Raw genomic sequence first — 10737 nt, 5'->3', positions numbered from 1 at the left:
AGAGAATTACAGCAAGTAGAAATAAGCACGAGCACAAAGCATATAAAAATATAAATGCAGTAATAGTAAACAATTAGCACAGCATGCAAATATTTAAATATTTCAAGAAATAAAGAACGTAAAATACGCTGAGTATGGAAGTGTGTAAAAATATAAGACCAGGCAGCTTTATTTGTAGCCTTACAGAGTAATAAAATATAAAAACATAATAAAAGATTGCAGATTTACAATAAAAGTAAAGAGTAAAGAGATAAGATCTAAAAGGCAATTACTAAAAGATTTTTTAAAATTAAAATAAAAATTAAAAAATGAGTAGATATAAAGAAATACGGTAATAGAAAATATGTGAGAATGAGGTTAAAGGTACATCAGCCTCCCTCATGTTTGACAGAAAACAGAAATACAATGAACTCCACACTCAAACGTAACTCATCTGGAGGATTTCAGGCTTCCTTTTTAGGTTTTGGGACAAAAAAAGTTTGTTGTCACGTTGAAAGTGAAAAAAGACAAAGAACACACGATGTTCTCAGGTGATCTGGCTCAGGTAGCTGAAGCACCTGAGCTCCAATCCTCTGTTTCGCTGACGCTGGACTTAACCTCGTTAGCAGCTAATCCTCCTCAGGGCCACATTAACAGCTTTAACCTGGAGCCGCCGCAATATGCTCCCAGCACACACACACACACACACACACATCGAAAAACAAAACACACTCACGATCCCTGTGTTAGTGTGTTTCCAACAACTCAGGTTCATACAGAAACTCAAAACTACTGCAAACGTGTTCAAAAAATATACAAAAGGCCAATACATATACACATATACTCTGTCTGTCTGTGTGTGTGTGTATGTGTGTGTGTGTGTGTGTGTGTGTGTGTGTGTGTGTGTCTGTTTGTGTGTGAGTGTGTGTGTCAGAGCTCAGGTTCATGTAGGAATATAAAGACTTAAAATTAAACTCACAAGCTGAAAGGAAATAAAATATAGAGCTGTCATATAGCAAGTAATTAGTAAAAAGTAAAAAGTACAAGAAGATTACCTGGCAGTTATTAGCCTACAAAAAATAAAATTTAATATTTTTTTAAATTTAAAAGTGAAAAAAAACTAACACAGAAATTGCTTTAAAAAGTAAGTAGTTTTCCCTAAGCTTTTTATTTTTTCTTTGCTTTTAAATATGCTACCACCTCTTCTTGTTGTATAACAGAACACATTTTTGATTTAAATTATTATTTGATTTATATTTGATTGTATTTATATATAATATTTAGGGCTGGGCAATATGGAAAAAAAGTATTATCACAATTATTTTTTTCATATCAGTCGATATTGATATATATCACTATTTCTGTCGAGCTTAGAGGTTCCTTTGACTCCTCAGTGAGATATGAAGATCTGTCTCTGACTGTGTCCCAGGTCTCTGCCAAGACTCTGTAGCAGCGGAGGACCGTTTGAGGTGCAGACCAGCAGAAACTGAGGCTCGGGCGGTGCCTCCATACATCGCTTATCATCAGTCTCCCGACATTAGCTGGAGTTGTTGCTGCAGCTGTTGGTCCGTCAGTCCTCAGTCACACCGGGACACCAGGTCAACTTCAGGGCTGAAGCTGCAATCCAATTTCAACATTAAAACAACACTCAGCTCTGCGATCGCTCCAAAAACCCAAACAACTGCTCCTCGGCCCAACAGCTCAGCGCTCTGCAGGAAACACACAATCAGTAGGTCAGATGGTCTTTATTTAACTCACTTTAATATGTATTACTGTTATATATATACATATACACACACACACACACACACACACACACACACACACACACATATGTACACACAATAGGCAACAAATTAGCTGCAGGGAGATTAGTACATTTTGTGAAAAAACAAGGTAAAATGTCAAGAAAACTATATTCATAATTCTTATCATCTACTTTTAGATTTAAAATTAAGCTGGAGAAAAAAAATCAATTTGTTTGATTTTTAGCACAATCGGAATTTTATTTATTTATTTTCATGCTTATTTCTTACTCAATTTTGGGGATTTCTTGTTGAGTTGCTCATTGCCTTCCTCCCGTATTTAAAAAATATGTTTTTGTTATGGTTAGATACGTGTAGCTCTCATCACTTTGTGGTTGTAATATGTTTAAATTACTGTATTTTTAATTGAAGGACTTACATAACTCTTTAAATTATTTATATAATTTAGTTCTTTTATTTATCTTATATTTTTGTACTCCCCACTTCTATTTTGCCCTGCTCTGGTTCTTTCTTTTGAATATTCATTTTGCTCATTATTTAAACTCATTTTAGCGCGACAACTTTGATCAATGCGCTCTTTAATCTTATTTTATTTATTTTGTTTTGTTTTAATGTAATTTAGTTTAGTTTAGTTTCGTTTAATTTGTTTTATATTATTTTATTTTATGTTATTTTATTTTATTTTATTTTATTTTGCTTAAAAAAACATACTGTACATGCTTTTTATGAGGAAATCTTGAATTATTTTTTACTCATGCACCCGTGCCTCTACCAAACCTGACCATAAGGGGGAACTCTGCACTAAAGGGGGGACACATTTTTCGACGGGGGGGACACACTTTGATGCAACACGATGACACTGATGTTCTTCAGACTGCAAATATCTAAATTTCAGAGTTCCTGTTGATATTTTTTGTTCTCGTGTGTGTGGTTTTGTTCCTCGACTTGTTCTGTCCGTTTGTCCTGACGTCCCCTTCATCTTTCAGCTTTTAGGCGTGTAATCTGAGCCCCCGTCCCGTCCCTTCCAGCTCTGTCTTTTTGTCTGTCTCTGTCCTTCAGTAATCCCGTTAGCAGAGTTCCTCCATAATCCCGGCACAGCGTCCAGATCCCTGCAGGTCTTCACAGCTTCTTCAGCGCAGCTCTGTGGGATGCTGCTGGACCCCGACTGAAGCCCTCAGGTAGGACCAGAGACCCCATACACCTGCACCTGCACCTGCACCCCAAAATATCACAGCCCCCAAAATACCCCAGAGCTGCGCGGACTCTGCAGTGAGCGGCTGCAAGGCTCAGTGGTTAGATTCAGTCTTTGGGCTTCACTGAGTTAATTTTTGCTGTTTTGGGGGATTTTCTGACTGAAACATCAACAGTAACTGATGATGTGTTTTTCATGTTGGGTTTTTTTGGTTAAACTGTGTTTTGGTGTGTTTGAAAAGATGGACCAGTTAGCACCAAAATATGAGACAACAGATATTTTAGTTCTAAAAATGACTCTGTGTTTTCATTGAACGCTCTCATTAACCCCTTGAAACCTGAGCAAATTGGCTTGATTTCTGTCAAAAACACAGAGAAGCAGCAATGAGCAATGTAATGAGAAATGGGCGAATAAAAAAAAATATATCTTAAATGTTCAATAATAATGGTAGTTGTTCCTTAACTTTTTTAACAGGTTTCAAAAAACCCAAAAACTTTCTGCTCAGATGGTGAAGGTTTAAATATTTTTGACGGCGTCTGATCTCAACACAAGAAAAGTGATTGATCCAGGTGCCAAAGGGTTAAGTCGAGTTTGGGAACTCAAATCCAAACTAGTTTTTTGGTATTTCACAGGTTATCTGCAGCATCAGAAAAGTGACTTCAGTTAACAATTTGTTTGACAAAAGTGTTCATCCAACAGGAAGCCATAATAATAATAATAATAATAATAATAATAATAATAATAATAATAATAATAATAATAATAATAAGACTAATAATAATAATAATAATAATAATAATAACTTTATTTATATTGCACCATAATGGTTTGTACCGACAACATCACCCTGAGTCATGTTTGCTGAGCTCTGACGAGGCTTCCAGTGTGATTTTTCATTTAAATTAATTTTTTTCAGAGTTTATTTATCTGAATTGAGGCTCTGATGAACGAGTTGTTGTATATGTTGCACAAACTGTACAGACATTTTAGTCAAAAATGTAATTTTAGACTCATAATATGGAATTGATTTGCTAAATGTGGCCCACCATCCACTTCAAAGTGCTGCAAACTGGAGTTTTTGCCTCATATACCCCTAAAAATACCAACCTAACCAAATCTGTCAGCCACATACGGGCCAATGCCGGCTCACATTTGATTCTCTTTAACACAGCCGAGCGTGCCGACACTCGGCCGACACTCGGCCCGACCAAACTGAGCTGACTCAGCATTTACTGCTGATGTGCAGACAGTCGTCTGTGATTTGTATGGAAGACCATTTCTGACAATATGATGAAAAGAAAACAAATCCTGTAAGTGAATTTGATGAGAGACTTTCTCCTTTTTTTTCATGTTTTCTTTTTAATTTTTACCATCATAAAATGTAAATGAATAAAATAAAATATGAAATAAAATCTCTTAATATAATAAGAACCTTTTTCAAAATAACTTGTATCTCAACATGATCAAAAAAGTATATTTAAAATTAGAATATTTTTCAAACTTATGACTTATCTGAAGATGACCAAATAATGACTTATTACTTAAAGAAATTCTAATTATTTTGGGATATAAAGTCATTATTTCAAGATACTAACTAACATATCTCAAAACAGTGAAAAAAAGGTGAAGTATCTCATAAAAATGACAAACTTTCTCAAAATAATGAGAACCTTTTTTGAAAAATTGAAAAAGCTTTCTCAAAGTAATGATGAACTTTAAACAAAACAGAACATAAAAAATGAGTAGCTCTTTTAAAATAATATTTTTTTCTCAAAATATTGAGAAACTTAAAATGAAATTCTTTATAAAAGGTAAAAAGAAACTTAAAAATAAATATTTTCTCAAAAAATAGTAGGAAACTTCAAAAAAATTGACAAACCTTTTCAAAATAATAAACTTTTTTTTAAATGACAAATTTTCTCAAAATAATCTTCAAAAAATGAATGTGAAACCTTTTGAAAGTAATGAAAACCCTTTTTTATACAAATTTTCCGAAAATAATAAGAAACTAAAGAAACAAACATTGACAAACTTTCTCACAAACTTTTTTTTTAGTCATTACAAACTTTCTCAAACAAAAACTAACTAACTAACTAATAACAAAACTTTTTTTTTCTTAAATGACGCTCTCTCAAATAATGACGAATGTTTACAAAATAATTACTTTTAAATCAGAAGTTTAGTATTGTTTCTCATTGTAGATATTAAGTCAGAATTTTAGGGATATTTCTTGTAATATTGAGTGAAACGATCTTATGTTTTTACGACGGGCTGCTGCTAAACTGCTCAGCTGATTATTGGTCGACCGTCTCATCACTGAGCAGCTGAACAGATCAGCCAGCTGAGTGTTTGGCTGTTTTTCCGCCTGTTTACCTGCCTGATTGACTCTGGCAGCGTCTGATTGGCCAACATGCTAACTGCTTAATTGGCTGATCATTAAGTGACAAACTGAAACTGGCCTAAAGACAGTCGATCAGCCGCTGACCAACAGGTCGCCGTAGAAACCGGCTGAATGGCTGAAAAGGAAACTGGAAAGTGTGAGTGATGAACTGGACACCGGTTTAAGCGGATGCACAGCAGCGCGGCTACATGGGGTTTTTGTGCTGCGGTGGATTAGGGTCACGATCCATCAGCTGTAATTAGAGCCGACACTCAGCCAGACATGATCTAAACGGCAGTAAGCACCAAGACGAGGGTCAGCACTCCTCCAGACCGACTCTGCAGCTAATTAAGCTTTTATTTTATTTTATTTTATTTTATTTTATTTTATTTTATTTTATTTTATTTTATTTTATTTTATTTTATTTTATTTTATTTTATTTTATTTATTAAGTATTTGATTGCATTACATTATTTAAATTTTTACTGCACGGCATACTTGCATCATTTTCTGTTTGTCACATTAAAGTTGGAAAGATTAAAAAACAGTGAAACTAATAACTAATTTATTATTGTTATTATTTTATTAATAATAATAGCAACTTTAACTTTATTTATACAGCACATTTAAAAACAGTTGTTTACAAAGTACTTTGACAGTCAGCTAATATATAGTATTTTTTTTAAAGAAAGGAAACAAACAAACAAAAAGGAAAAACAGTCCATCTCTTGGTAAAGTTCATCATATTTTGCAGGAAAAAAACCTAAAAGTAACAAACTGCTGAGTTTTTTCTTGTACCTCTATACACTAACATTTGTTACCATTTTATGTCTTTATTTTTTCATGTCATTTACTTTTAGCCTCAAAGGATTTTATTTTAAAGATCCAAAACTTTACAAACTTACTGTGACTTTCGGAAGTCAACACACTGAATGCTGACCTGATACTGCGAGGGACAGTTTAGTTGTTTTATTTTCATATGATTGACGCAGCAATAATCAACAGAGTTTTGAGTTGAAACATCAGACTTTGCACATGACATATATAATTATTATAGCATTTTACTGCAAAACAAGTTCATTTACTTGTGATACTTTGACTACAACATACTGACGATACCTCTTACTTTCACTAAAGTTGTGTTTTGAATTCACAGATTATTGAACCCTTGAAAACCTGGAGCAACATCACTTTTCTTGTGCCGCTTTTAGAAATATTTCACAAATATTTTAACCTTTGCATCCTGAGCAAATTAATGGAATTTCTTTGAAAAATGTGCTGAAAAAGGTGTAAAAAAGTATACTTAACATACGTGCACGTTACAGAATTATTATAATTTCAAGGCACTTTTTCAAAGGTCTTTGTTGTTTTTTTAAAAAACTTTTTAAAATTTAGTTTTTATTTTAATTATTTATTTAATTTACTGATTTTCAGGAGATTTTCTTTCTTTCTACTTTTTGCTAGTTTCTTGCTAATTTTGGGGTCATTTCTTCTTTTGTTGCTCACGTTTTTAAAAGAAATGCGGCTGATTTTTTAACTGTTTACTGAACGTTCAGCAGTGATGGTTGCTGTTTGTGTGTTTGGAGGATGTTGAGCTGGGTGGTCAAAGTGGTCCCCCAGCCGCCTGAGCCTCCGCCCAAAACAGCCGAAGAGCAGAAGGAGAAGAAACCCGCCGCTGCCCCGCCTCCCACCGTTGCCCCGCCTCCCGCCGCTGCCCCGCCTCCCGCTGCTGCCTCGCCTGCTGCTGTGACCGCACCGCGTGTTCAGGTAAGCCACGCCCCACGCCTGTCAATCTGTTGTAACCATGGCAGCTCAATCAGCACAAAAACTGAAAAGACGTCGTTACACGTTTCTGCAATCTACGATAAGTTACTTTTGTAAGTAATTGTTTAGCGGAGACACAGAAACTTCTCAAAGTCTCGATGCACAGTTTACTGGAGCTACAGTTACAGCTCAGTTACACCATTTTTATTTCATTTGATTTGATTTAGCACAAATGTCAAAAACAGTGTGATATATTTTAACAAAGGAGGCCTGCAGAGGAAACCCAGGAAACCCTAAGAAACCAGAACCAGTGCATACAGTCTCTGAACATTGACCAAATACATTTATAAAATTGTTCAAAAATGTATTATTTCTATGTGTTTACTGATATAGGCTATAATAAAAATATGAATAAGAATGGACAGTCAGATGAGGACAGAAATAATTATGTGAAGAAGAAGAAGAAGAGAAGAAAAGGTTCGTTTGTTTTAAGCCGGTCTGCACCCTTTTCAGTCGCACTGACACAAAAATCCGCTTTTTTTCTGACATCATTGAAATAGTCTGAATGTTGTGTTTAACATGTGATTATCTTTAGGCACAAACAGCATCATGTTTCAGCTTAAAAAACCTGTTTTTTTGCGACACAATCCCGACAGAAAACTCTGCAATAGCTTGTTCAAAAGTAAATGGAAATTTAAAAATGTGACTAATCACAGTTCACTATTGAAATTCAGAGATGAATCGCAATTTTTAAAAAAATAATCATTTGACAGCCCTAATATAGACCTAATCTGTGCTTTAAATAGCTAAAAAAGGATGTATTACATCAGATTTTTAAATGCTCGCTGACATTATTTTGTGTTTTCTGCAGGAGAAGAAGGTGACGTTTCAGGATGAGTGTAAAAATGAGGGTAAGATATTCACACGGCGAAAATCTGCCGGGTCGGTTTCTGTTTCTTTACTTTCAACATAAACGCACTTTATTTTTTTTTTATTGACAGCTCCAAAAACGGACAAACCCAAACAGGAGGTCCAGGCAGCAGAGGAGAACGGGTGAGTCATAGTCAGTTTCAGATCTGGTGCTTCTCACTTAGTTTTGTTCTAATTTTATTTGATTATTTTATTGTTTCAAACTGTTTGCGTCTTCTTATTTTTTTTTTCATCTTTACTGAAAGTTTTGATAGACAGAATTTGTAGCTGAAAAAGTTTGCTGAAGTCACCACAGTATTTCTCTAAAGTTTATTTTAAAATTAAATATTTTTTAAAGGCTATATATTGTTTGTGTCTTCTTGTAGCTTCTATGAATTTAAAAACATGAAAGTAGACTTTTATTTTGAGTAAACTAAAGAAATTTTCCACCATAAATTGTTGCAGGAAAAAAATCACAAAAAAACTATTATTTTTTTTATTTATTATTATTATTATTTTACATATTATTTGTATGTATTACATTTTATATTGTTTTATATATTTATTATTATTATTATTATTATTATTATTATTATTATTATTTTACATATTATTTGTATGTATTACATTTTATATTGTTTTATATATTTATTATATATTTTATTATTATTGTTGTATAATATTATTTGTATTTTTATTTTATTATGAAATTTTCTTATTGTTTTTTTAATTTTTATTTCATTTTAATGTTCATTTTTTTCATGTGTGTAATTTACTATTATTTTCATACTCGGTGATATAAAAGTTTGAAACTGTAAACGTCCTGTCCGCAGCCCGGTGAGCAGCTCTCAATCCGGCGTGCTGACGTGGATCAGCGGCGCTCTGCCTCAACCCGCCATCTCACCGAAACTGAGCCGAAGCAGCTCGAGCAGCAAGGTGAGGCCCGGACGCTGACCTCAGGTCAGATCTCTCTGCACGTTAAGATATTAACCCTTTCGTTTCTTCTGTTTCCTTCATCGCCTCCGTTCATCACAGGAGGAAAACACAACCACCAGGTAAACACACTGTGTGTGTGTGTGTGTGTTTGTGTGTGAGTGTGTGATGATGATGATGATGATGATGATGATGATCTCTCTGATTTCTGTTTTCTCTGACGACAGTAAACCTGAAGACGAGTGAGTAATCATCAAATACTGCATGCCAAATAGTGAGCTGCTTTTTAAACAGATGAACAGGCATGCTGCTAAATAGTGAGCTGCTTTTCAAACACATGGACGAACATGTTGCCAAATATTGAGCTGCTATAAATCCCTGTCAGCAGGCAGGCTACCAAATCCAGGATTTCCAGGGTCCTGGAAATATTATATTCGGACCCAGAGCTATCAGCTGCCTCTGTTGATCACATGATCCTTGATGTATTTGTCCCAACAACGTCTCGGATTGTCTCAGGTCATCGCAGTTCAAGGAAGCTTTTCTGTCTGAGTTTCCTGCAGCGTCTCTGCAGTGTCCTCTGCTGCCCCTGCAGCAGCTGTCTCTGCAGCAGCTGTCCCTACAGCAGCTGTCCCTACAGCAGCAGCTTTCTCTGCAGCATCCTCTGCTGTCCAGCAGCTGTCTCTGCAGCAGCTATCTCTACAGCAGCTGTCTCTGCAGCAGCTGTCTCTGCAGCAGCTGTCCCTACAGCAGCAGCTTTCTCTGCAGCATCCTCTGCTGTCCAGCAGCTATCTCTGCAGCAGCTATCTCTACAGCAGCTGTCTCTGCAGCAGCTGTCTCTGCAGCAGCTGTCCCTACAGCAGCAGCTTTCTCTGCAGCATCCTCTGCTGTCCAGCAGCTATCTCTGCAGCAGCTATCTCTACAGCAGCTGTCTCTGCAGCAGCTGTCTCTGCAGCAGCTGTCCCTACAGCAGCAGCTTTCTCTGCAGCATCCTCTGCTGTCCAGCAGCTATCTCTGCAGCAGCTATCTCTACAGCAGCTGTCTCTACAGCAGCTGTCTCTGCAGCAGCTGTCTCTGCAGCAGCTGTCTCCTGCAGCGCCTCTGTTGCGTCCTCCGTCGTTCCAGCAGCTGTCTGACGTCTGTCCTCACTGTGTGTCTGTTTGTCCCCACAGTAAAGGGATGATAGCGTGGATCTCTCAGGGTTTGGAGAAAGTCGTCCCGAAGCCTGAACTCAGCAGGAAGGAGACAGCCGCCGCCGAGCCGCCCGCTGAGGTACAACCACAGATACTGCAGGACGTCCTGCAGGACAGACAGGACAGAGAGACACTCAGTGGAGCAGAGACATGCCATTCTCTGTCTTTACATTAAACCTTGTGCTCAGACATGACACTGAAGGCAGATCCAGGTTCCCAGTTGTTTCAGTTTTCAGGGTTAATCAAAATAATCGAACTTCCCCTGAAACCTGAAACCAAAATATATGAAGATATTATAAACTCCAGCGCTGCATTTTCTTTGCAATAAAAAGAATAAAAAGACGGGGATGAGATACAGATCGGAGGGCAGGAGTGGGGACAGGTTATCATTTATGCAGAATATTGAAATAGAAAGATTAACTGTGGATGTGCTTTGAGAAGATGTGTATAATTATTTTAGGGACGCAGCTGAGTGGAGATGTTTTTTTCAGAAAAGTATCTGATATTATTATCAGATATTATTTTAGTATCAGCATATTAAACAGCTGAGCGCTGATACAGAGCACAGCATCACTGGGACTGTGAACTCCGCTTCATTGCTGACAGTTTGTCTCTGACCGGACT

General features: G+C 36.3%; 1 protein-coding gene across 1 annotated transcript in view; it reads left to right on the top strand.

Moving 5' to 3' along the window:
- The first annotated feature begins 2637 nt into the window (after nt 1-2637).
- The window catches only part of cngb1a (cyclic nucleotide gated channel subunit beta 1a), a 35162-nt gene continuing 27062 nt past the window's right edge, over nt 2638-10737 (top strand). Inside the window, exons 1-8 of the mRNA XM_088075237.1 lie at nt 2638-2923; nt 6904-7084; nt 7953-7992; nt 8083-8134; nt 8824-8926; nt 9026-9045; nt 9151-9165; nt 10093-10192. Coding sequence (XP_087931363.1) covers nt 6905-7084; nt 7953-7992; nt 8083-8134; nt 8824-8926; nt 9026-9045; nt 9151-9165; nt 10093-10192 — 510 coding nt within the window. The 5' untranslated portion in view covers nt 2638-2923; nt 6904. The remainder of the gene's footprint in view (nt 2924-6903; nt 7085-7952; nt 7993-8082; nt 8135-8823; nt 8927-9025; nt 9046-9150; nt 9166-10092; nt 10193-10737) is intronic.

Source organism: Plectropomus leopardus, chromosome 1 (assembly GCF_026936395.1).
Source record: "Plectropomus leopardus strain MGB_pleo_1.0 chromosome 1, ASM2693639v1, whole genome shotgun sequence".
NCBI lineage: Eukaryota > Metazoa > Chordata > Actinopteri > Perciformes > Serranidae > Plectropomus > Plectropomus leopardus.
Note: the sequence above shows the minus strand (reverse complement) of the source record. Positions and strands in the feature narration are given on the sequence as shown.